Source organism: Poromitra crassiceps (assembly GCF_964638095.1).
Source record: "Poromitra crassiceps genome assembly, chromosome: 22".
NCBI lineage: Eukaryota > Metazoa > Chordata > Actinopteri > Beryciformes > Melamphaidae > Poromitra > Poromitra crassiceps.
Window position 1 is genome coordinate 24,182,625 of NC_139647.1, and position 27,982 is coordinate 24,210,606.

Genomic DNA, 27,982 nt, shown 5'->3' on the forward strand with positions numbered 1-27,982 from the left:
AACAACTATGTGTGGTGAGAAGCACACTGTAAACAACTATCTGTGGTGATAAGCACACTGTAAACAACTATGTGTGGGAGAAGCACACTGTAAACAACTATGTGTGGTGAGAAGCACACTGTAAACAACTATGTGTGGTGAGAAGCACACTGTAAACAACTATCTGTGGTGAGAAGCACACTGTAAACAACTATGTGTGGTGAGAAGCACACTGTAAACAACTATGTGTGGTGAGAAGCACACTGTAAACAACTATGTGTGGTGAGAAGCACACTGTAAACAACTATCTGTGGTGAGATGCACACTGTAAACAACTATCTGTGGTGAGAAGCACACTGTAAACAACTATGTGTGGTGAGAAGCACACTGTAAACAACTATGTGTGGTGAGAAGCACACTGTAAACAACTATGTGTGGTGAGAAGCACACTGTAAACAACTATCAGTGGTGAGAAGCACACTGTAAACAACTATGTGTGGTGAGATGCACACTGTAAACAACACACTGTAAACAACTATGTGTGGTGAGAAGCACACTGTAAACAACTATGTGTGGTGAGAAGCACACTGTAAACAACTATGTGTGGTGAGAAGCACACTGTAAACAACTATGTGTGGTGAGAAGCACACTGTAAACAGCACACTGTAAACAACTATCTGTGGTGAGATGTCGTTCATTTTCAACATGGAAAATGGTCCTATCCCTACCTGTACCCTACCCCTGACCCTAAACCACCCACACACCCCTAGCCACTCCCCCTACCCACCCCTCGAACCTCAACTCTCTACGACCTACCTGTCCCTAGCTACGGCCCCTTTTCCCTAGTCCCACCCCCTTCCCTCACCACGCCCCTCCCACGACCCATATCCCCCAAGCCACTGCCCCTATCCACCCCTTGAACTCCGACTCTCTATGATGTTCCTATCCCTAGCTACAGCTACAACTTGATTGGCTGTCTCGCTGTCTTTCCTTCTTGAATTGGTCGATTTCAAATTGGCCCCTCCTCTCGTCACTGTGGTCCGCCGCCAGGTATGCCAGCATGCTTTGCAAGGCGATGAACAAGGTATCCAATACAAAATGACTTCCAGCGTCTGTACAAAATGGTAAAAAAAATAGGGTCTGTAACTAATTAGTCCCAACACTGACCCCTAAATCTCACACACTTGACAAACTCACTTCTCGTCTCGTCCACCAGGCTATTACGCGAAGTACTGCCCAACAGACACTGTGTACAGCTACGACATGACGTCGTGTGGGCGGAGCTGTCGCTCCCTGAGCCAGGCAGACTACGCCTGCCAGGCCAGCTTCACCCCTGTGGACGGCTGTGGCTGTGCCGAGGGAACCTACATGAACGAGGAGGGCCATTGCGTGGCCAGCGCCAAGTGTCCCTGCTACGATAAGGACACCATCATCCCTGCCGGAGAGACTGTCACCAACGAAGGCTCCACTTGGTAAGCACAGAGTCACCGCAAGATTGGCGCATTTATGTCCTTGCACACCAGGGGCGTTTTTGTGTGCGCGATTAATTCGCACGTCAATAATATTTTTCGAACCTATATCCAGCCAATGTAACCGTGCATACCAACAGCGAAATTCCAGTGAGCAAAAGTGCGGTACATATTTTTTCCGATATGAAAATTTGCCTCCGAAAAGTACATCATTTGTTGCTGTGATTGAGAGGTGGGTCAAAATTCACCTCACAATTTTGTGCTGTTTATTCAGGTAGCTCTTGGTGTGTAATAGCCTTTATGGGGTCAGGACTTACATTATAATAATCAAATACAAATAGCATTCTATCACAATTTATCAATGATCAAGTCTGGTCAGACTTTGATGGCGGCCGAACCACCATTTTACGGCCTCCCGTTTCCCAATATAGGTTGCTACGGCTACGATGATGATGCTTACTGTGTTCATGTCCTCTCCTCTTTTCATAGCATCTGCAGACAAGGAGTTCTCAAGTGCAGGACAAGACCAGGTAGGTTTCCAAATAGAAATAGGCCTCAAGTCAGGTTATGGCTCCATCACCATACAGAGGCTAGCGTTGCTGCGGTCTCCAGTTTAGCTAGCAAGTTGTGCAGTCAGCTGCTTTTTCTCAGCAACCTGAGTACCTGAGCAGCAAACTGGTTTTGCCATTGAAATCACCGTGAATTCTTTTGGCCAAGAAAGAAAGAAAAATCTGTCTGGAGCCGCAAAACATAATTGAACCTTATCATGAAGGCAACACAGACTATTAAGTCTAAATTAGCCTATCAACATTACTAATACTGTAGGTCTAAACGAGCATGACTCATCACAGGCAATTGAGTATGCTGGAGCTGAATTGGTATCCTAAATTTACTGACTGTTGCAATGTTCATGGCCCTGTCTTTGACCCCCGTCTCAAAAAATGTAATTATTATTCTAGGCCTGTTTTACAATTATGACATATTTTAGGTTACTACAATAATTAGGTACTCTTGATTTTGATAATTAATTAGGCCTACTTTTATGAATTTCAACCAAATTATGGGAAATTCTGCGCTATTCCATGTTTTTATTACCAAATTCCATGATTCTGTCCGTTTCTTCTGCATTGTGGAAATCATATGGCCCTACAATATGAAGGCAGTGATATTTATGGTATTTCATGCTTCTCAACCTTCCTCTGTTATTTCTCCATCCAGTCACACCCTCCTGTGCTGCTCCTATGGTTTACTTTGACTGTTCCACTGCCGATCCTGGTACCACTGGGACAGAGTGTCAGAAGAGCTGCAGTACTATGGACATGGCTTGTGTAAGTATAACAGAGCACACACAATGACACAAGATTATGGCTCGACCGATATGGGTTTTTCAATGGCCGACGCTGATATCGAGAAAGCAGGGCAGGCGATCGCTGATATACAATATTGGGTTTTTCTTTTCTTTTTCTTCACGTGATAAAATGCAACAATTCAATAATAACAAATGAGACACAAACTTGCTGAACTCAAATGAACATTTATTTAACAGTAATGCTGTCTGCATTGTGAAACAAATGTATCAACTACATAAATGTCCACAAATAATCAAAAAACTAAACTCTGTAAAAGAAAAAGAAAACATATGAATGAAAAAAAAAAACATTTAGTGCACTTAACAACAGCATTTATCAGTAGATAACTCTTTGTTTCTGAGAGAGAATGAAATGTGTCAATACACACATTAAAAAGATAAATAAATAAATACACAGGTAGAAGGTTATTGTGGATTTGGTGCAGGGGCTTTAACCCTAACACACACAGGCACATGCACAGACCCTGTTTGACTCATGTCCTTCCTTCCCATGTGTGCTGCAGATCAGTACAGCGTGCACCTCTGGCTGCATGTGCCCTGCTGGCCTGGTGTCAAATGGGACAGGAGGCTGCGTCAAGGAGTCCAGCTGTCCCTGTCTGCACAACGGCCTGCTCTACCATCCTGGAGAGACACTCACTGTGTTCTGCAACACCTGGTCTGTACACTACCTCTGTCCACTGTTGTAGTCAAGTCAGTATATGGGCCCTATCTTATGCCCGGTGCAAGGGCGAGCATTGTCATTGCTAGTTTCTAGCACTGAAATTCTCCCCTCTTTTGTTAAAGTCGAACTGAACCTGTTCGTCACGTGCATAATGAGTCCGTTTCAGACTGAAAACATAGTTTGTCTAAGATGACAGGTTGAGAGGCGGGTCATAGTATCACGTCGATGATTTTATTTGACAATTCTGGGGACTGGATTGGGCTTTGGCCAATCCTGGCGTGTTCCGCCTCCAAATAGAGTGGGATTCAGTGTGTCGTGGCGCTCCCCTCGGGAAGAGCCTTTTGACGGGAGGAGTGGAGCTCAGCGACCCGCAGGCAGCCAGCTGCCTTCGTGTTGCCGAGCGGAGAGTGCAGCACGTCGGCCTGGAATCTCCGAAGTGCGACACCTGACAACCAAGCTCTCGGATGCGCGCGCCATTATCGCTGCTGTAACGATAGGATATCCCTGGAATGCGCGTTTTAATGAGCCAGTTACATTTCTTTGCATTCTTAGAGATTATAGTTTTTGTTTTTTGTTCATGTTTCTAACAGTTGGCCAAGTTAGTAGTTAGTTTATGAGATAGGAATTCTGCCAGATGACAGGCACTAGGCGCCATTTTCGACTTCATTTGGAAGAGAAAATTATCCTGAAAAAGAAGATTTGATTGACAGCTGCATGTCGTGATATGTATGATAGGTTGAAATGGGGTAGAAATTTGATAGTACTAGGTGACGTCAGCAAACTGTACATTACTGTTATCAATGAAATCTTGAAAAATGAACTTTTGATGTGAAAAAGTGTGAAAAACTAAAGAAATTAGATTGTTGTGATTTTGTTTGCATACATTATTAAATAGGTGCACTGCATACCCAGGTATTTGAACTAAAAGAAAAGAAAAGTCATTTTTGGGTTCAGCTCGACTTTAACAAGTCCAAGCCCCTATCTCCAACTTCCAAGTCCGAATGCATGAATGCTGACGTCCAAGTCCAAGTCCGAGTCACGAGACCTGAAAATGACTTTCCAGGACTCTGACACGAGTCCGACTCAACTTGACTACAAGACTGCCTCAGTCACACCACACATACACACCAGCTTAACCACATGGACGTGCGCAGAAAAACACTCAGATTATATTTTATATTATCATGTTACATTACAAACATTTTGCAGATATTGCATAGTTTTGGCTGCTGTAAGTGTAATTCTGACAGCGTACTTGGATCAGATCAGATCAGATCACACTAGCAAAAGCATTCAATTAAATATGTTTTGAAATCATTCTTTAGCAAATGAAAATGTGCAAAAAGTTAAAAGTGCAATGTTTAAGATTTTGCCAGAATTTAAGTTCATAAGTTCAATTCAAACAACATTGAGAAACAACGGTTTCTAACTTTAAGTGTTCCGGAGATCTACTGAAATTAGCATTAGCACCAATTAGCCCCTAGTCCTTTCCTGTAATACCTCAAGAGGCACTAGTGAGCCACTGTAGCTTCGAGTCTGCCCTCAGTCCAGGAAGAGGAAGTAGAGCTGGGGAGACCTGGAAAAAGACTCCCGAGGCAAATGTTTTGCTACCATGTAATAAACTACCAAATCTACTTGACTAGAAAGCAAATATCCAAATATTACACATTGCACCTTTTAAAGAGTTAAAAATGTTTTTTTGTTTGAAAGTGTGTGTATGGTCTGTGTCTACGCAGCTATTGCAGTGACAGGAAATTCACATGCACCACCAATGAATGTGATGGGACTTGTGTCATCTATGGCGATGGACATTACATCACATTTGACGATAAGAGGTTTGACTTCAGTGGCCAGTGTGAATACACCCTCCTCCAGGTAAGGTCCTAGCTAGCCTCAGACGCAATTCTCCCCTCGCCTGGCGGCTACGCTGGAAAAGCTTCCTCTCAACTTAAACTTGTGGAATCCCGTGTCAGGCATTAAACTGACCTTATTTCTGCATTCTGAAGGTTTCGGTAGGGTCAGATGGAACAAACTTAACATATCGGAATCCTAGTTGCTTAAGAGGTTAGCAGTTATTGTTTTAAAATGCTAAGTTTGACGAAATCCGGCTAGTTGCTTTTCCAGCTTAGCCATCATGCGAGCTGAGAAGTTGCTAGGGCAACCCATCTCCATAATGTACAGAAAGAAGGATGGACAGACAGATGGGTAGGAATGGTGTCAAATATGTACTGTGTGTGTGTGTGTGTGTGTGTGTGTGTGTGTGTGTGTGTGTGTGTGTGTGTGTGTGTGTGTGTGTGTGTGTGTGTGTGTGTGTGTGTGTGTGTGTGCGCGCACGTGTGTGCGTCCTTCAGAGTGGTCAGTGAGAACATTCCCTGTGGAACCACAGGAACCACCTGCTCACAGGCCATCAAGATCTTCCTGGGGGTCAGTGCAGTAAACACAACACACTTACACTGTAGACACCTGGCTGTTTATACATTAGGTCAATGTAGCAATATAAAATTGTAGGAGAATTGAAAAACAGTTTAAAATCACACTAAACAACTAATTTGTTGTCATCCTTTTCTTGTGAGAATCTGATCCAGTTGACATGATTGGTTCAGAAACACACTTAAAATATGTTAATGTTCAATGGATTCTTCCAGGGTAATGAGTTCCAGCTCAAAGACGACGGCTTCCAGGTGGTAAAGGGCAGCAGCAAGGTCCTCCCCCCTCAGGTCCGAAAGATGGGCAACTCCCTGGTGGTGACGATCAGGCCGGGACTTGTGCTCATGTGGGACAAGAAAACCAGCCTGTTCATCAAACTCAGTGCAAAGTACCAGGTAAACAACTGGACCAGGTAATTCTAGTCTGAACAACATGCCAACATTTTGGCATATTCCTGATAGTAAGATGAGAAGATATACAGTATGTCCTTCTCTTCTCTGTGATCAGTGGTCTAGTGCCAATAGACCAATTGATATACAGTAGCAGTGAATTCTATATCTGGTTTATTCTTCCTTAGGGTCAAGTCTGTGGTCTGTGTGGAAACTATGATGGCAATAGTAAGAATGACTTCACCACGCGCTCCCTTGAGACGGTGGTCGATGTTCTCGGCTTTGGTAACAGCTGGAAGGCTTCAGCTAGCTGCCCCAATGCCCAGTTGGTCAGTAACCCGTGTATCTCCAACCCCTACCGGTCAGCCTGGTCCCAGAAGCAGTGCAACATCATCAACAGCATCACCTTCCAGACCTGTCATTCACAGGTAACTATGGCAATAACCACACACACACACACACACACACACACACACACACACACACACACACACACACACACACACACACACACACACACACAATAAAATAAGATAGAAAATAGATAGAAAATAAGATATTTACAAGATGTAAATACAAGCATTTCAGATGCCCCGCTTTATTCGTTTTCAAGTTGCAGTTCAAAACAAATGATCGTTCAGGCAAGGTAATCAAATCAGACTCATCAGGGTGACTTAAAAATAATATTTAAAGCATAAGGTCCAGGTTGCGAACCTGAAACCCTCGTTTTGGTAGGCACTAGGCAGGGAATCTACCGCTACACTACCCGGACGCCCGGCATCTTATTTTTTTTGCTCTCGTCTTTTATCAATGAAATAAACAATTCATCGTTGTGTGTTTAAGGTGGACCCTGGTCCATACTATGATTCCTGTGTGAGAGACTCGTGTGCGTGTGACACCGGTGGAGACTGTGAGTGTTTCTGCACTGCTGTGGCTGCCTACGCCAAAGCCTGCAATGAAGCTGGAGCCTGTGTCAGCTGGAGAACTCCAAGGATCTGCCGTGAGTTTTAATGCAAAAGGAGAGCTTTAAGCCAGAAGATGGCTAGAACACGGTTGAAAACCACCGCTAATAATATGTAGCTCCACTGTTGGGTGTCCCTGCTAGTGGTTAGTTATTAAGTTTAACATTAGTTTAACATTGTTTGTAGTGTAGGGCGATGGTTCTCAAAGTGGGGTCCGGGGACCCCCAGGGGTCCTTGAGGCGGTAGCAAAAAGTGGAATAATTTATTTTCACTATAATGCCATCCATAAGTAACACAATGACAGACTATGTTGGTCATGGGCTTCATACACTTTCTGTAATAAAACATCTAAAAGCAAAATATCTCATCAGATGGGGGACCCTGGGACATAATCTTGGAGGTCCATGGTGTTATTTGTGTCAGTTTAGTGGTCCTTGGAAAAAGTTTGAGAACCACTGGTCAAGGGTTCGACTAGCCAGCTAGCCGGTTAGCCGGACACTTAGCAATAGTGCTTGTCTGAGTGAACGTTAGCATAATGCAACCATAACTTCTCGGTGAGGTTGAAGCACATACCTCTGTTCAGCGCTCATAGTTCCCCCGGGTGGTGGTTGTCCGCCCCCTTGGTACAGCTTTCAGGGCCGCGACAGTACGGTCGGTACTGGTGGTGTTGTTTGATTTTAACTTCACAACGTGAGGAGGGTGGTTACTTAAGCAATATAGCATGAGAGCAAGTGTGTTGTGGAGAATATATCCCGCTGATAAGCTGTTATCCCACGAGGCCGCAGGCCGCAGGCCGAGTGGGATAACATCAGCGGGATATATTCCACAACACCACGCAGCTCGAGTGCTATATTGCTTTTATAAAACGGTTTCCAAGTATAATAATATAATAATAATAATACTATAAGTCCGACTGGCATCGTATTCTGATAGAGTCAGTTGAAACACTACTGTAAGGCGGGACCTCTAGCAAGAAGATAGACGTGCGGGTGATTTGATTGGATCGTTCTGGAGACTGAAGTTGACATTGGCCAATCCTGGCGCTTGCTGAGAAGCTGAGAGCTTTCTGGAAAGCCCGACAGGCAGCTCGAGCCGCAGCGCTGCATTCTCAGGGCTTGCTGAGAAGCTGAGTGCTTTCTGCAAAGCCCGACACCAACTAACGTTACGGGGTTAAATGCGGGGTTAACAGCCTTTTTTTTGCAAAGAAGACATTAGCCTGCATCTATTCTTGTACAAAACATAATTTTCTGCAAAGTATTAGTAAAGTTATAAGCGAAGATCGATTCACAAGGATCTGACAGCTGTCTCCGCCATTTGTTTTTTTTTACATTGTCATTGTAACCAAAGCCTTTTAGTAAGAGAGTTGCGTGGCCATGGGTTATGAGTTGCGTGGCCATGGGTTATTGGAGTGGGTTACGGGATTTATACGATGGCTGTGAACCAATCAGATTGCTTGATTTGAGAGAGCCGTTTTATAATTAATGATAACCTAATGGACTCACAAAAGGAAATAAACAATACGGATTATCTAGTTGAGTTGGTCATAGTCTTTGGTTAGGGGTTCTGGTTTCCTTTGCATCCTCGTGGCATGCAAGCAAGATATGGTGCCGCGTCTATGTGCCGACAGGCCGCAGTGCCGACAGGTCGCAGTGCCGACAGGTCGCAATGCCGATAGCCCACAAGCAGAACCAGCTGAGCGAGGCGGCGTGCAGCGTGTCGGTGGAGCTAACCTCTCCCAGCCCCCACGCCAAACCTAACCTCCCCCCATGCCTAAACCTAACCTCCCCCAGACCCTAACCCAAAACCTAACCTCTCCCAGCCCCCACGCCAAACCTAACCTCCCCCCATGCCATGCCTAAACCTAACCTCCCCCAGACCCTAACCCAAAACCTAACCTCTCCCACCCCCACGCCTAAACCTAAGGTCGGCATTGCGGGTGGTCGGCATAGCGGGTGGTCGGCATAGCGGGTGGACCCCGCAAGATATGCAGCGCCACCCAACTCTCTCACTTCCTACTTCCTACTGGAAATAACCCCCGACCATGCGGTCGGGCACGCCCTCAAGTCAGGTACATAGCCAATCATCCGCTCAAACATGTGACAAACATGGCTACTAACCAAACCGACCGTGACACTGTTACTGCTAGATTCAGTAGAATACCATTGTGTCTGTCTGTACCCTAATCATAGCAAGGGGTAACATGTTGGCTACTTATTTTGTCTCTCGCAGCTATGTTCTGTGACTACTACAACACCCCCGATGGCTGTGAGTGGCACTACAAGCCTTGTGGAGCTCGGTGTATGAAGACATACATACACTATAGACTTTCGCAAGTCAAGCCACCACAACCACTCCCCCCTGTTTATCAACGGGGAGGCAGTGGAGATCGTCACGAGCTGTCTTGGAGCGCCAACACAACCGCCATGATTGGCAAAGCACAGCAACGCCTCTTCTACTTAAGGAAACTTAAGCGTGAAAACCTCCCACAGAGGCTCCTAGTGAACTTCTATCGATGTGCCGTCGAGAGCGTGCTGACATACTGTCTGTCAGTGTGGTTCTCCAGCTGCACCAAAGCAGACCAGCACGCTCTGCAGCGTGTCATCAAAACGGCGGGCAAAATCATTGGGACTTCCCTCCCGGACATCCACTCCCTCTACTCCTCCCGCTGCCTGCGCCGTGCCCTCAGTATCATCAAGGACTCATCTCACCCGGCTCATCATCTGTTCGTCCTCCTGCCCTCAGGTAGGAGATACAGGTCCATCCGCTCTAAAACTTCCAGGATGCTTAACAGCTTTTTCCCACAAGCTGTCAGCCTGCTGAACACTACCCCTCGAAACATAACACAACCCCCCCCCCCCCCCCCCCTTGCTCACGAACTCTGTACAACATTCTGGACTCACTGTTTACATGCACTTCTGAACAGTCACTAACTCTGATGCCTTTATAGAATAATGTATTTATTTATTGTATGTATTTATTATTTGGGCCGATGCACTTTACCTGGTGTTGCACTGTACGTCTCAGGGAGATGCTTGTCTATATCTCGTTGTTGGAGCAATTTAACAATGACAATAAATATACTTGAACTTGAACTTGAACATGCAGGAGCCCATCAGGAAACTGTTCTAACCTCATCACAGCACTGGAAGGTAGAGTCTTAAAGGATGGCTTTACCAATAATCAACCGACTTTGTATCATTCATAATCTCGGTAATATAAGCACATGGTCAGTGTTTACTTTCTTTCTCTGTGTTCCTGTATTGCATTGTGGGTATTGTAGTCCCTACTGTTACAGTTACTGAGGTTGTTGATAATGTTCTGATGGTGTTACAGGCTGCTATCCCCAGTGCCCTCCTACCAAACCTTACTTTGATGAAGACACCATGAAATGTGTTGCCAGGGACCAGTGTGGTTGCTATGACAATCAAGGCAACCATTATAGTGTCGGAGAGAAGGTTCCATCAGAAAACTGTAACGACTGGTAGGTCTCACACAAACAACTCATCTGACTATCCTTGCTCTTCTGCGTAAGCACCTCGATAAGCCTGATGTGTGTCTCCCTGGAGATGGAGGTCTCTCCCGACCCGCTGTGTCAAAAGCAGCTGAATCTCAGCACTCTGCAACGGCCTTCTGGGGCGAGTGGCAAATGCCAAATGACAGCGCATGCGCGAGTAACATCTCAGTCTCCTCTATGATTGGATATCCCTTTATGATGGGATATGGTCATTTCTGAGCCCTAAGCACCGCCCACTTCAACCCCAGCCTCAGTAAACAGCGAAAACGGGGAAATAGCAATATTTAGGATTTGGGTTGAAACAAATATCTCCTACTTTTTAGTCTTACAATTAGTCACCTAAGACCCTCAATTACACAGTTGGAAGGTTTTGGTGCATTTTGTTTGCCAGGGTCTTTAAAATAATTGTGGCCCATTACCTTGCAGGATTTTTGAAGTGAACCTCAATTTCAAATACAATACTCTTCTGTTATTTTCTACTGTCACCCAATTTAACTTCTTAAAGGCCGGCTTTACCGTGAATATATATGAATATATATTAATTCTTAAAAAATCTTAAATTTCGAATCCGTTGAAATTTTTGAAATTGCTTGTTCACAGCCAGAGAAAAAAATAAATGAAAAAAAAAAAAAAAAAATGGGCCAGGTGACGCGTTTCGACGCGTCACCTGGCCCAATTTTTATATTCATATATATTCACGGTAAAGCCGGCCTTTAAGTTCAGGAGGACCACCATGTGTCAAGGGACTACAGTATGATCCAATACCACCCTGATTAGTTTAGTTTGAGCTGTTTGACGTTTTAGTTTTTATTCCCTTATTTGTGTAGGCAAGTCCTGCATAGAAATCAGTGTGGTTGTCAGTATGCTTACTGATTGTGCCAGACATGTAAGCTATTATGATGATGCAGCTTTTTGCATGTTGCCTGTCTATCAATGATCCTCTTTTTTTCTGAAATAATTGCAACACTCATGTGCTGTTCTCCATGCTCAAAATCTGAATTTGATACCACAAAAACAATATTACAAAGACCATTTTCCTTCTATTTCAAAGCTCCTGTACAATGTCTGGAATGAGATGCCAATACAATGTGAACAGTAAGAAGAACATTGATTTCAAACCCATTAACATATACAATCTACTTACATATACCAGTATATCTGCTACTGACAGAAACAATTATACTTTGAATATGCAGAGTGCACATGCTTCGTTAATGGGAAAACCTATCCATATGGGTCGACTATCTACAACACCACGGATGGGGTTGGAACTTGCATCACAGCTGTGTGTGGAGCCAATGGGACCATAACCAGGGACACGTACCCATGCGAACGCACCACAACCCCTGGACCTACTACAACCCCATTCACCACAGTTGCGCCCAGCACAGTTACAGAGATCTTCACGTTCTCCACACCTGGTAATAAAAAGGCCATTTTTTTGGAGAACACTATGGTTAGAGATACAGGTACTCCGGTAGGGAAGGAAAGATGTAAATATGACACAGAACATTTTGAGACTGTTGAATTTTTGTGCCCTGGAAGTTGGAAACATTTTTGAACTTTTCAATTTGAGGTAGACAATGGACCCTATATGGACCCTATATCGCAAAAGCAGTAATTTTGCGTTTGTGCTTGTTTTGCACCTGTTTAACGCCATGCGCAATGCAAATTGGGGGCGTGCATAAGCGCATTTGTATTCTCCCTGCAACGCTATTACATCTATGCCTGGTATAATTGTACTGGACATGCATGGAGTAGGCGTGCCACATGCCAAACAAGGCGTGTCCCCACAAAATGTGGGGACACAGATGGCATTCTCCTATCGTCAGCATGCGCGCAATTACTTTGCACTAAGATCTTTGAAAAGCACCCCGCTGCGCTTGAGCGCATCATAATCTCCGCGCTGTGCAGTGCAGTGCAGAGGAATTCCTTTTGGATACGTCATTACGCATGGACGTGACACGCCAGGACATCTAATTCTGCTCCTAAAATTGGGTATTAACAGATAATTCAGTGAGGCAATCAACTATAATTCACTGAGAAACTTTGATCACATTGCAAAGAGGGGTTAATGGCAAATTAATTGAGAAAACTTGTTGGACATTGTAGCCTCTTAGGCTATTCACCTTCACCTATCCCATAACCCGGAGGGTCGTTGGCACCACAGATGATCTGTTGACAAGCTCTCTCCATCTCTCTCTGTCCTCGACACGCAGCTCTCACTGTTTCACCGAGTTTAGATTTAGTCCACTCTAAATCCTCCCATCTTTTCTCTTGTCTCCGCCGTTTCCCCCCTGCAAACACGTTTCCATTTCCCGGTCAACAAAATAATCCAAATTGCATCAAATCACAGATGTTTTTAACAGGTATATGATGTGATGGTGTTATTGTGAGATAGGCCTATCCAAATTACGCAGGGAGAGAATTACAGCATATTGCATGCCTCAAGCAAACTGTATTACAGCGATTACGGGAATCTGATTTGGTTCGATTGATGTAACGCCCAAGGAATTGCCTGGCCACACCTGTGAATAATTCTGGTGCTTGAGACCGCCCAAATCCCATTTGCGCTGGCATTTTGCAGGGCTTGGCACGCCTGACTTGGCACCTCTCCAATTTGCGCCTGCGGGAGATGGCGTGCCCAATTCCGCCCCCCTGCCGAGAATTGCATCCCCACCATATTCAGGGGCTCTTTCAACTTCAAAAACAGGGAGGTCACATCTACCCAGACAATTATATCATTTTTAAACAGTTACGTTTCTCTATAAATCATTACAATATGCTCCCGTGAGGTGGGGATGCGTTTGGTGGCAGGGGTGCAAAACTCAGCATAACACCTAGACACTTGCGAGAGGCGGACTGCTATCATCCCTGCAGGGACGATAGCATAAGGCAGGCATTAAGGCACACAAACAGGTGTAGCGGATAGCTAAAAAACGGATAGCGCCTGTACCAAGATAGGGCCCAAACTAAGTGTCTATTTTTGTGATAATATGAATATGTTGGTTATTACTAATTAAGGGTTTGATCACAAAATGACACATTTGATTTTATCACAGCTGTTGAAACTACGACCTCACCAACTGTTGTTACCACAACTAGTGGACCATCAAAAACCACGAAGGGAACTACAGGCAAACCAGTTGAAACAACCACAGAAGAGGCAACAACAGTTGAAACCGTATCAACAAAGCCACCAAAGTTTAAAACTACTGGCCCAACTACAGCTGCCACTACACCTATTGTTGAAACTACCACTTCAGTACCTGAGGTTTTAACAGAAGGCCCCAAAACAACAGTTGTGACTTCCAAACCGTCTGTTGTTGTTACCACAACTAGTGGACCATCAAAAACCACAAAGGGAACCACTGCCAAACCAGTTGAAACCACAAAGGGAACCACTGCCAAACCAGTTGAAACCACAAAGGGAACCACTGCCAAACCAGTTGAAACCACAAAGGGAACCACTGCAAAACCAGTTGAATCCACAAAGGGAACCACTGCAAAACCAGTTGAAACCACAAAGGGAACCACTGCAAAACCAGTTGAAACCACAAAGGGAACCACTGCCAAACCAGTTGAAACCACAAAGGGAACCACTGCCAAACCAGTTGAAACCACAAAGGGAACCACTGCCAAACCAGTTGAAACCACAAAGGGAACCACTGCCAAACCAGTTGAAACCACAAAGGGAACCACTGCCAAACCAGTTGAAACCACAAAGGGAACCACATTCAAGCCTTCAACCTCTATTGGACCAGGTACTTCACAGCTGCCCACAACAACTGGAGTACTAATTACAACATCCAGCGTATGTACCTGTAACGTCAATGGAACATCATATCATCCTGGTGAGTGATATACCACTTTCTTGTCCAATTCACAAATATGTGTGTGTGTGTGTGTGTGTGTGTGTGTGTGTGTGTGTGTGTGTGTGTGTGTGTGTGTGTGTGTGTGTGTGTGTGTGTGTGTGTGTGTGTGTGTGTGTGTGTGTGTGTGTGTGTTTTGCTATATTGTCATTCATTGTTTTTGTTCATAGTTTAAGAACCAGTCTTCTTTCAATAGCATGCAGAATATCTTTGAAGAGTGCCTTGGTTCAGCTTTTTTTTTTATTACAGCATGCAGAATGTCTTGAATATCAGAGACATTTTGATATCTCTCTTTAGTGTCTCTTTTTTGTTCATATATTCCACATGTCTTTCATTTCCACAGGGGACTTGGTGTATAATGTCACTGATGGTTTAGGGTGGTGTTACAGTGCGTATTGTGGAGTGTCTTGCCAAGTGGAGACACAATCCAAGCCATGTTCCACAACACCCTCATCCCCAACACCCTCACCTACAACTACTGTAGACTGCACCCACGTGGATTCACCCAGAAAGGTACAATATAGGCCTAGATAAAATGTGGTTAGCTTCCAAGAAGGCTGTCAATACTTTATTTTCCTTTTATCTATGTAATGTATTTCAACTACCTAGAGTATTTTGTCTGTATAGGAGAAGAGCTTTGTGTAGCTACTGTTATGCTATGCAGACCCAAATCACTCAAAGTTTGTATATACGTTTGCACGTACTACGGTTCAAATATACTCTTGCATTGCCTGCAACCATCTATTAAAGATTAATTTTGTCAAATATTTAACACGTCTATTCATTTAAATGCTTGTTGGCAACCTGCGAAGCCATTTGAACTACATTGTATACCGTAAAACTTCAATTCAAAGGCAAGTCCCAAATTGCCGCAGGTCCCATATAGATGCGGGGTCTGGCTACATGTTTTGGTAAATAAACGCCTGAGCTATTAATTGAAGTTTTATGGTTTTACAGTACCGCGCGGTACCCCCGCATATTTTCTTCTTCTTTCTTTGTTGCATGGTTGAGTAACTGCTTGTTCATCCTCACCCAGGATGGAGAGTCCTGGCAGGTTAACGACTGCACCACAGCCACGTGCACCAAAGGCCAGGTCATTGAGACGCCTGCTCCCTGTCCCACAGTTCAGCAACCACTCTGTGCTAATGGACGGAAGCTTTTCAAGGTCTTTGATTCGTCTGGATGCTGCTTCCACTATGAATGCGAATGTGAGTTGTTAAATGTAACCTCAGAAGGCAGTTACTGTACTTTTTCCACTTTTGTCTTGGATATTTTGCATTGCCTCAATCAAATTACCTACAGTCTGCAACATATTTTACAAAGTTAGCTATACTATAATCTATGGTACGGTGTGCACCTTTCGACTATTGTACTATTTATACTACATGAATCTTCTCATCCTACAGGTGTGTGTAGCAGCCCGGGTGGATCACGCTACATGACATTTGATGGAAAATCGTACAGTTTCAAGGAGAACTGCTCTTACTATCTGGTCAAAGAGATCATTCCTAAAAACAACCTCACTATTATAGTGAACAACAATTACTGTGACCCCTCAGACAGCACATTCTGTCCCCAGGCTCTCATTATCGACTACCTGTCTTACAAGGTTGTCTTGACTCAGATGAAGACCCTCGGGACATCAGTCAATGTGGTGAGCAGCCATTAAACCTTGTCAACACATACTTTGTTTTAGTGTCAATATCTCACTTTATTATTGATTTGATCATTGATCGGTGAAAGATTAGTGTGTCAGTATAGGTCTATAGTCTGATTTTATTGTGTTTCAATTAGAGGTGTACAGAGACGCTCATTATCTGTATCTGCTCAACCAACAAAATGATCTGTCTCTGTATCTGTGGGCATGGTTTATACGGAAGCCACAGGCAATCCGGCAAATGTTGTATTTTCTTACCGAATATTTATTATTTCCACATCCTCATGCTGTACTCTCTCTCTCTCTCTCTCTCTCTCTCTCTCTCTCTCTCTCTCCCTCTCTCTCTTTAACTAAACTAGGTTTTATGAACTGTCTAAAGGCTTTTGTCTCGCTATGCTCCCGTATCTGACTCGGTGGGGGCCACTACAGAATAATGATCACTTTTCAGTTTTCAATAATGTGTAGTAAATGAAACGAGTGAAATCAAAGTCCTATATTGCAGAACAGAATGGGCCTTTTATCTTGTGGCCATCCACAATGACATAATGTAATGTAATGATATGAATTCATTTGAAGAAACTTAAAGGAACACTCCGCCAATTTTTAACCAGCTTTGTATCATTCCAAAGTCAGTAGTTTATCTGAAACCTGTAAACAGTTTTGTAGACATTCATTTTGTTTGACAGTTATTGAGAGTTGATTTGAGTTAAGTTATGAACCAGTGATGGAATTTGTGCATGAATGACATCACTGGTCCACAACTGCACTCAGATCAACTCTCAATAACTGTCGAACTAAATGAATGCCTGCCAAACTGTTTACAGTTTTCAGATATACTACTGATTTTGCAATGATACAAAGCTGGTTGAAAATCAGGGGAGTGTTCCTTTAACAACTGATGGACATGTCAAACATGGCCCATGGCATTGGGGTACATCCTTAGTCTCAATATATGGTATCAAATCTAGTTAGACATGCTGCTGGTTTTGGTAGTCCTAATGTGCTGTTTCTCTCCTTACCCTTCAGGTGTATGTGAACCAGAAGCGTATCTATCCTGCCTACAGCAATTCTGGCCTGCGCCTCACTAGCACAGATATGGTGATCACCTTGGAGATACTGGAGATCAAGGTGCAAGTGGTCTACAGGGGTTCCTCCTTCAGCATCGACTTGCCCTATTCTCTCTTCAACAGCAATACTGAAGGACTGTGTGGTGAGTTATAATTAAGTTACCCAAACAAAGCATATACAAGAAGAACAGAATTTGCCCAAGAATGGACCCTTGCGGCACACTAAACGTGATTGAGGACTGTGAAGACACATAGCCATGAATGGACTCAAATTTCCTGGACATCAAATAGTAAAGAGAGCCAGTCTATGGTGGATGCTGAAATGGCTGCCCTAGCTTCAAGTTGCTCATCTCTCCTCTCAATCTCCCTTCCCAGGAACCTGTGACAACTCCCAGGCCAACGACTGCCGTTCTCCCAACGGCCAGATCGAGGAGTGCCCAATCTCTGCAGGCGAGTGGCAGGTCCCAGGCACTCCCTGTGTCACCCCCACAGTCCCACCCACCAAACCACCTTCCTCCACCACTGCCAGTGCCTCCTCGGCACCCCCCATATCGACACCAGCGCCCTGCAAACTCTGTGATATCCTAACTAGCAGGTGAGGAGAACCAGCACAATATAGAGGGCTTTCGCCAGACCTACTCACCACATTCTATTGCTTCATGGAGAAGTTCACCCAAAAATGAGTTTCAGAGCAATACGCTGTTCCAGAATTCTCCTAAACAAAAAAACGATAAAAAAAAAAAAAAAACGATTTTCAGACGGCAGCCCGTCTTTATTGTCACACAACACACTACAACACATGCACGGAGGGCCACAACACACACATGTTGACGGTGGCCGGTGAAATTTGTCCTCTGCATTTAACCCATCCTGGCTTTGTCCTTTCCTCCTGGGGCAGGCCAGGAGCAGTGGTCGCTTTCTCGTACAGCGCCCGGGGACCGACTTCGGATGTTGTCGTCACTGGTCGGATGACGATGACGATCTGATCTTCTGCATGTTTTTTAGTGGGGGGGGTTATATACGGAGGAACCCCCCTGGGGGAGCACGGGGAGAACATGCAAACTCCACACAGACAGAAAGGCCCTTACGACGAGATACCCCACCTGGGCAGTAGGCACTGAAGATATGGGGGGGAACACAACCACAGCGCCCACAGTGTCCCAGGCGAGAATCGAACTCAGGACCTTCTGACTGCGAGGCGACAGCTCTACCACTGAGCCACCGTGCCCCTTGGGACAAGTGGTCCCAAAAGATTTTAAAGTCCTGTACGCCCTCAAACATTCAACCTCTTGGTGGCTGTATTTCCAGAGGGCACTACAGATTTTGTTTTTCTTGGCCTACCCCTGATGTGCGAGTACCCCTGGGTGTACGCATACCCCACTTTGGGAATGTGCCCTAAACAATTGAAGTGGATGGTGAAGTCTTCAGAAGCCCTGCGATTCCAAGTTCACTTGAAAATACATCATTTACACCGTTTTTAGCTGGAATATTGTAGCAGACTACAATATCCGCATCTTACTGTACCTTCTTAGAGCACATGGCTACAATGAAGATTGCAGGGTGTAAATTATGTACTTTCAAGTCAACTTGGCATCTCAGGGCTTCTGGTAACTTGGATTACACCAGATGAGTACCATGGAGTTTTTTTTTTTTTATGTTTGAAAGTTGGTCACCATCCACTTCAGTTTAGGAGAATTCTGCAACAGTGCTTTGCTCTGAAACTCCAAAAATATTTTGTGGACCAAAAAACGTCACCCTCCTCCTTCCATGGGGGTGTGTAGATCATGACTGAATTAGCATTTTTGGGTGACCTTATCCTTTATGGCTCAGAGATAATGCCAACCCAAGACCAATCATAATAACCATTCACAGAGACCATTCAAAAGCAGTTAAAATCGTTTGGAAAATGAAATTTGGATACTGTCCCTGACCATGCTAATACATTCTGTCCTGGTTTGTTTGCGCCCTCTAGTGTTTTCGAGCAGTGCCACGCATTTGTGCCGCCGGCAGCATTTGTGACGGCCTGCAAAGACAGCTGCACCTGCTGCAGCTTGGAGGCCTACGCCACGGAGTGCTCCAGTGCAGGAGTCTGTATCGACTGGAGGAACGCCACCAACGTGTGGTGGTGTGGTGAGACTTCCACTCTTTTTAATCATATTAATCGATCTTTTCAATCCCCTCTTTTCATATTTTTTCATGTACAACTAGCAGAATTTGTTTGAAATTGGTGCAGCATTGACCAAGCTCGCGGCCACTTGCCTCGGCAGCCTGCACGTACAGTACGTCCACAAAACAAGATTATTTTTGCAATGGTCACAGGCTCAGGCTTTAAAAAATACCGAAATTCTCCTTTAAGTCGATACCATTGATACAACGCCCAGTTGTTTCCTGGAGTTCTGAAAATTGTGTATAGCCTAATAATAATAATGCATGAATATATAATATCCGGGCAGAATGTTTTTTTAAACATAATTTCCATCCTACAGAGCACAAGTGTCCAAGCAACAAGGTGTATAAGGCCTGTGGTCCAGCTGTACAGCCTACATGCAATGACAGGTAGGCCTGATCCACTGATGTCATGTTTTTCCCCTGCGTCTGTCTGCATGTTCATACATCCATCCATCTATAAGCAAGATATCTCCAAAAGCTGTTACATTTGCATATGTTGACTGGCCAACAGGGGGTGTGGTGGTGGGCGTGGTCTATCACCAAACGGTGCATAATCGTACCACAGGAATGAGTCTGAAAGACCTTAATGTTAGCACTTACAGTTGCTACCTGTAAGTCAATGGGATTTGTGTATGGGGATTTTGGTTAAATGCTTGAAATGAGGTCTGTGGTTAACAAAAGTTTATGAAACAGAGAACTTTGTTTTCAGCAAGATAATCTTCACAAATGAGGTGGTCCTCAATTGAGAAGATTATCTTGCTGAACACAAAGTCAACTGTTGCATAAACTTAAGCATTCAACTGCCGTCTAGTTTTATGTGATAAGGCCCCCAAAATCTTAAAAAAAAAAAATCTACTTTTACTAATCTCATTTGCAATTTCCACATCAGGTACAACAAGAAGTTCGAGGCAGGGAAGCAGCCATCTACTAACAGCTCCAACACCCAGGAGGGCTGCTTCTGCCCCCCTGACACCACTCTGTTCAACACCGTCTATGACATGTGTGTGGTCTCCTGCGGTAAGGCCTGCCTCACACACGCTGCTCTGCATTGGCTCAAGGGAACATAGTCAGTGGTGGATGAAGTACTGTACCTGAAAAACTTAAGTAGGCTACTGTAACGAAGTTCACGAGCATTTGCTCTGTCTAAACTGCTATGCTGTCTAATCTATAAATACTTTCTTCTGTTTGCATTTCAGACTGCGTTGGACCTGATGGTAAACCTAAGCAGGTGAGAACTCTACTTAAAACATGAGTTCATACAACAGATTGTGATCTTTGTGATGTTTGTTTCTGAGCAGTTTCCTTCTGCTCTTCCTTCCACCAGCCTGGTGACACGTGGGTCAGTGGCTGCAATCAGTGCATGTGTGACCAGGACTCCATGAGCATCCAGTGCCAGCCTATCACATGCCCACTCACACCCAGCCTCAACTGCACCAAGCCTGGCCAGCACCTGGTCAACAAGACAGAGGACTGCTGCCCTGTCTGTGGTGAGTAACACAGCGTCTGGGTAGTGTAGAGGTAAAAGCACCGCGGAGACCCGGGTTCAATTCCCGGCGGCGGTACTTCCGGCTTGGCCAGACGCACCTACAGGCACAATTGGCCGTGTCTGCGGGTGGGAAGGGAAGCCGATGGGGTATGAGTCCTGGGCCGTTTCTCAATACCAAGAATGCATTCTTGTTCTTGTGTTCTTGGGGAGAACGTTCTTGGAAGAATGAACTTGCTAGGTCACAAGCACACATAACGCTGTTGGCAGTTTGAGACGATGCGTTCTTGAGGGTATCGCGCAATACCAGCGCAGAGGCCGCCTGCAGTACTACACAAATAAAAAGCTCGGCTGATTTAGATTCAGCCAATTGTGCTCTGGAGCTTTTTTGCCATTTTTCACGATAAATGTTCGTAAAGTGGCACTTATTGAAACCTACTACCCTGCTTGTAGGCATCAAAAGTAATCAGAAATTAATTTAGTGATGAAATAAAACTTTAAATTGTAAAAAACTTCCCGGAGCTTATGGCGTCTTCTCTGCTGCGTTCTGCCTCCGCTTATGCCGAAATGAATTCTGGGATATCTGCCTTGCCAAGTTGACACAAGTCACCAACCAGAGCATCCTCGGTAAAGTGGGCATGTCAAGAACACATCCGGGAATTTTAAGCGTTCTTGGCAAAATGTGAACTTTGTATTGGAACAGTACTTGGGCTGCGACTGATGACGTTTCACAGGGACACAAGAACGCAAGAACACACAAGAACGCTTATTGAGAAACGGCCCTGGTCTGGTCGCTGCACTAGCGCTGGCTCGGAGGGGAGGGGAGCTGGGGGGATTAATGTGACCCTCCCACACGTTACGTCCTGCCGGTGAAACTCCTCGCTGTCAGGGTGAAAGGAAGTGGCTGGCGACTGCACATGTATCGGAGGAAGCATGTGCTAGCCTACACCTCTCCCCATATCGGCAGGCAGAGGGGGTGGAGCAAAGACTGAGAGAGCAGGGGTGATTTGCCCAAGTACAATTTGGGAGAAAATGGGAGAAAAAGCCGGAGGGGGGGGGGGACTTTAGGACCCTAGGACCCTGAAGACACATTACATTTGCTGTAACTTCACTGCATGTTTACTCTGTAGTATGTAGTATGTCACTATATACACTTGGTGATGTACAGTAGAGGTGAATGACTAGAAAACTACAGCTACAGATGGAAAATGTGCCTCTTTATACACATTATTAACGTGAGGCTCAGGGCTATTTATTTAACAGGCTTAAAAATCCATGTGCACACAACTCTTCAGGCACTGGTCTACTAATTGTCCCGAGGACCAAATCAAAACATGGTGAAGCCGCGTTCTCCCACTATGCCTCTCATAACTGGAACAAACTCTCTGAACACATTAGATCTGCCCCTACTCTGCCTATTTTTAAATCCAAGCTAAAGACCTTTATGTTTACTCTTGCTTTTAACTGCTACTAAACTACTGCCTCTCTCGGCCTGTAATTTAAAAAAAGATTCCTGTACATTTCTAACAAATGGACTGTACATGTAATAATAATACTGAAGAGTGCCTTGTAACTTATTTAAAACAGAAATAATGTTTCATGTTTGTTAATTTGAGTATATATTTGAACTAAAACTGTCGGCTGTGTTTTTTATGTGTTTTTTATATGTGCATTGCTTTGCTGCTTGTTTTTTCGATTATTTTTTTGTAAAGCACCTTGAATTGCCTTGTGTATGAAAGGTGCTATATAAATAAAATTTGACTTGACTTGACTTAACTGGTGTAAAAAGTGTATAGCTATAAGCTAATGAGCTACACGACAGTGACATTCTTGATACTCATCCCGTCATTTTGCCCTCAACAGAGTGCGATGTCAATCTGTGTCCCACTGACACAATCACCTGCCAACCAGGGTTCCAGCTCAACATCACCAGGACCAGTGGCAGCTGCTGCGCTTCCTACCAGTGCGGTATGTGACTCCAATGTCGATGTACACTGTATATATATATATATATATATATATATATATATATATATATATATATATATATATATATATATATATACTGTATCTATATATATATATATCTGGCACATCACCTCTTTAACCTCCTCCCATCAGGCAGGAGATACAGGAGCATGAAGTCTCAAAACATCTCGCTTCAGAGGTAGCACCTACCTCCAAGCCATAAGGCATCTGAATTTGCACTGAATCATTATTATGTATTACCTCTATAGCACTTTACACTGGATACGATGCTGCTGGGTACTGCCTAAACTTTCTGGGTTTGATGTTTTTTCTTTACGTATTTGTGTGCTGCTGCTGCATTGTCTTGTCTTTGTCTGAGAGTGAACCAAGACAAATTCCTATCAACTATGTTGACATGGCAATAGATTTATTGAATCTAGAATCTTGCATTAATGTTTCCAGACACAAGAGGGCACTAGTGTTGTGTCTTTAAAACATTCTTCAGGAACAACAGTCACGATCAGTGTATGAATTCCCCTGACCTGGCTTCTGTTTGTCTCTCCAGTTCCTAAAGCGGTGTGCGTCTACAACAACACTGAGTACCAGGTAAGAACACAGTCAATATCCCTTGATTAATTAATTAATTAATTAATAAATAACCAGCATTCTAAATGAAGAATATTGAATTGAGCAGCAAGTTTGATCAGGCTGCATTTGTATTCCCAGCCCGGCTCTAAGATCCCACCATCAGGACCTGAGTGCTGTGAAGTCTGTGACTGCAGCAGCTCTGTGGACAGCAAGACCAAGCTGCACACCATCTCCTGCACACCTGTGGTCTGCAACAAAGACTGCTCAGAGGTACACACACACACACACACACACACACACACACACACCTGCACACGTGCTGTCTGCAACAAAGCCTGCTCAGATGTACAGCATGCTCGCTCATGTACCGACAAACATACAGACTGCATTTTACGTTTCATACTCTTACCCAAGTGCAATCATCATCTTCATCACCATCATCATCATCTTCATCATCATCATCATAAATAAAAGGGTGCAAGACGTGGGCTGCGATTTTCTTTGTCCCAGAAGTGGTGTCACTCAACTGGAAGTGATGATGTCATAGGCATTGTGACATCATCACTGATGTCATAAGAGCAAGCGCAGAGGAGAGAGACATTTCGAGGATGCCCATGAGTACCCACAATTCTATGCGCACGAATGAAAGATTGCTGCCTGCTGGCCAGTTCTGTGGCACATGTGTTCAGAGCTCTCACCTCATCTGCCTTGTCTCCTCGTCCTGCAGGGTTTTGAGTACCAGCCTGTCTCTGGCCAGTGCTGTGGGAAATGTGTTCAGAAGATGTGTGTTGTCAACCTGCCAGACAACACGACCACCACCATCCAGGTGAGTGTCTGTGTGACGGAACAGCAGATCTCAGAGAAAGCCTTCAGACATCATACAATGCATCATCATCATACAATACGATGCATATAAATGACTATACATATTCACGACTTCCAATTATTTCTGTGTTTGATGTCATTTTGATGCTAGACAGCAGAGACAGAGAGAGAGAGTGATGTCATTTAGTAGCAAAGTAATCAATGCACTTTGTTGCATAGCTATTTCTTGTTGTTTTGGGGTATGTGTAGTAGTGCTAGGTTAAAAAATATATATCGATACAAATCGATCTATAAATCGATATATAAATGATAGATTCATCTGAAGGAACTGATATCAATTCATAATTCGCAATATCGATCTTTTAATATAATGCCTTTTCCCGCTTGAAGCTTTAACCCTGTTAGACTCGCGTGGTTTGGTTCTTAGCGCAACGAGAGCTCATAAACATCTGTAAACATTCATATTTTTAATCATGCTAATGCATCAGGTTAGAGGGCTCCTTGTACAATCTACATCATTAGTTCTTTCAGAATCTCTTTCATATCCAAGCAAAATTGGTATTGTAACTGAAATATCGATATTGAATCGACTCAGGAAATCAGTGGCTTATGTTTAAAATGGAGTTTATGTTTCTCAGATACTCAGGGTAGCTGATGGATTTTGTGCCATACCTTGGCCTGGTCACGCACTGTGTGAGCGAGCGAGGCCCAGGACCTCCGTCATCCCTCTCTCCCACTATCTAATAAAGCCATTATGTGTTCCTCCTCTAACCGCATGGTGGTACAGGTGAACACGACTTGGTCGCCCCCTGATGACAAGTGTGTGAAATACACCTGTGAGAAGATTAATGGACAGCTCATTACCAAGGAGACCAAGACCACCTGTCCTCCCTTCAACCCACTGGACTGTGAACCTGTGAGTTCTTCTGCCTTCACCCACGCTAACAAACAATCCACAGCTCATAACCTGGACCTTCTGGACTGCATGCTGATATGTCTAACATGCAATCTGAAATCTGCCTTTGTTTTTCCAGGGCACAGTGACTACTGATTCTAGTGGATGCTGCAAGAGCTGTAAGTTAAAGAGTGTAGTGAAGAGATTTGAATACTACAGTGGCCTACTGTAGGTCAACGCACTGCAAACAATGCTGATTCATTTTGCACCTGATCTAACATATATCCGAAAACAAGTTTTGCAGACTTTGTCAGTGATGTCATTCATGCACAAATGACATCACTGGTCCACAACTTCACGCAAATCAACTCTCGATAACTGTCAAATTAAATGAATGTCTGCAAAACGTTTTACAGTTTTTGGATATGTGCAAAAATAAATCAGCATTGTTTTTCGGTGGAAGAGCATGCAAATAGACAAAACACAAGCAAATCAATTCCATCAATCTGTCAATCATCAACCTTTATTTAAACAGGCAAGTTAATTAAGAACAAATTCTTATTTTCAATAACGGCCTGTGCTGCAAATACAACTGCAATACATAAATATTGCATACACACAACACATTAAGTCTACTTGGTTGTCTTGTGTGTATTTGCAGCGCCTGTGTTGTAAAAATTGATGGTGTTCTGTCTAGTTGCACAGTGCGTTGACCTCTCTAGGCCACCGTAGTGAACATATACAACTGTATAAGTTCGAAAGATGTCATTTTGCCCACAAAGTTGTCTGTCACCACGTCATCTAGTGAAGCCTAACGCTGTGTGTGTGTGTGTATGTTCCAGGTACGGTGCGTAGCATCTGCGAGGTCCATACCAAGGAGACGGTCATCGAGGTGGACGACTGTAGGAGCCTGTCGCCTGTCAACATCTCCTCCTGCGCCGGACACTGTGGAAGCTCCTCCATGTGAGTCGGCCATCTTTATAGCACTACTCAGTCAGAACGCTGCTTTGCCAGGGCACCTTTCTGCAACTCGGTGTCTTAAACACGCCCCGCTCTCTCTCTCACACACACACACACACACACACACACCCCGCTCTCACACACACTTTGTGTTCCGGGGGCACCTTCTAATTCAGGACCGATTCAAGTCCGAGACGAGACCAAGACCGTCAAAAATCGATCTCGAGACCGGACTCGAGACTGAGACCGGACTGGAGTACTACAGCCCTGCGGGGCAGCATTGAGAGATAAATGGGACTGATGCAAGGGTAGAACTACATGCATCCTCCATGAGCTCCATCCTGATTCCAGTGGGAAGAGATCCACTGCTACTATTACTATTATTAGTCATGTTTTTATTACAGTTGTAACCCTCGACTATTAATATTATAGTTCATTATTACTGTCTCTCTCTCTCTCTCAACCCAACCACTCATGGCAGATGAACGCCCACCAAGAGCCAGGTCAGCTCAAGGTTTTCTTCCCCGTTAAAGGGGTATTTTCCTTGCTGCCACCAAGCACTGCTCTTGTTGGCTAACTGTTTCAATTGTCACATGACCTCACAGTATAATCGCCAGTGCACGTGAGAATTGTTTCCATTGTTGGGTCTAAAATAAAGAGCCTGGTCTTCTTACCTGCTCTATTTGTAAAGCGCTTTGAGATAACTCTTGTGCTATATGAATGAATATACAATTGATTCATTGATTGATTGATTGATTGATTGATGGATGACTGGTGGGGGACAACATTTTTACAACACGTTTACTATTTGCTTGTCTTTGCTTCGTGTGTGTGTGTGTGTGTGTGTGTGTGTGTGTGTGTGTGTGTGTGTGTGTGTTGTGAGCAGGTACTCTGCAGCAGCCAGCAAGGTGATGCACGAGTGTGAGTGTTGCAGGGAGACGAGCACCAAGACGGGGGAGGTGGAGCTGGCGTGTCACGACGGCTCCAAGGTCAAACACACCTACACCATGGTGGTGGCCTGCAGCTGCAGCGTGAGCCAGTGTGTGCCCGGTGGGTCCGGGGTCACGGACGGCGTGGGCCGCAGACGCAGGAGACGTTGAGACGAGAGCACACGTGACTGATGAATGTTTCCAGTGGATTGGAGCCAGATGCCTTACAGATGCTACACAACAGTGTCAGCTTTCATCATTGTACCCAATGACTTGTGGAGCACTTTTTCCAATGTCACAGAATATAATTGTCATATAAATGTATTGTAGTTTAGCATAATTATCATAGTAGTAGTAGTAGTAGTAGTAGTAGATTAATAAAATGAATTCCTGCAAAATGAACACTTGTATCTCTACATTCTATGTGGCCCTTGTACATATTAGCAAAGCACAAATATTCAGCAACATGGAGGTCCGGCATCAGGGTCCCCGGAGGTGGGAGAGGCAACTTTGAGCATCTCAGGGATACGCATCCTCTGGCTGATCCACTCTGTGAACTCCAGCTCAGAGTGGATACGGTTCCTCTCTGCCATCTCTGACCGTGGGGGCCGGGGAAGGCTGCTCCGTTCAATTGGCTGTTCCAACTACTTCTTGATTGTTGTAGATCTCTAACAGCTTGTTTCTGTCTCTAAAGATCTCTTCAGGCTCCTTTGGTATGTTGCTAGATGCCTCGATCTCCACGGAAGTGATTTACAAATAATAAAGGGAGGATTAGCAGGATATGCTACAAAAAAACACA

At 44.4% G+C, this 27,982-nt stretch overlaps 1 protein-coding gene and 1 long non-coding RNA gene across 2 annotated transcripts; both read left to right on the forward strand.

Annotated features, from left to right (window-relative positions):
* Positions 1–5,818: 5,818 nt before the first annotated feature.
* On the forward strand, positions 5,819–27,354 carry LOC310796439 (mucin-5B-like; the record flags this gene model as incomplete). The annotated part of the gene is made up of 25 exons (XM_083658620.1): positions 5,819–5,902; positions 6,124–6,300; positions 6,483–6,722; positions 7,138–7,294; positions 9,486–9,998; positions 12,177–12,191; positions 13,833–14,624; positions 14,986–15,155; positions 15,679–15,850; positions 16,049–16,296; positions 17,326–17,509; positions 17,742–17,961; positions 19,339–19,496; positions 19,853–19,922; positions 20,425–20,552; positions 20,732–20,763; positions 20,860–21,022; positions 22,882–22,986; positions 23,552–23,592; positions 23,713–23,844; positions 24,302–24,400; positions 25,187–25,315; positions 25,434–25,473; positions 26,137–26,257; positions 27,141–27,354. Coding segments are annotated over 25 exons (4,404 nt in total), but the record flags the coding sequence as incomplete, so codon positions are not given.
* On the forward strand, positions 10,626–12,171 carry LOC310796021. The gene is made up of 3 exons (XR_014553660.1): positions 10,626–10,737; positions 11,822–11,865; positions 11,967–12,171. It is a non-coding gene; the product is annotated as an uncharacterized lncRNA (long non-coding RNA).
* Positions 27,355–27,982: the final 628 nt, after the last annotated feature.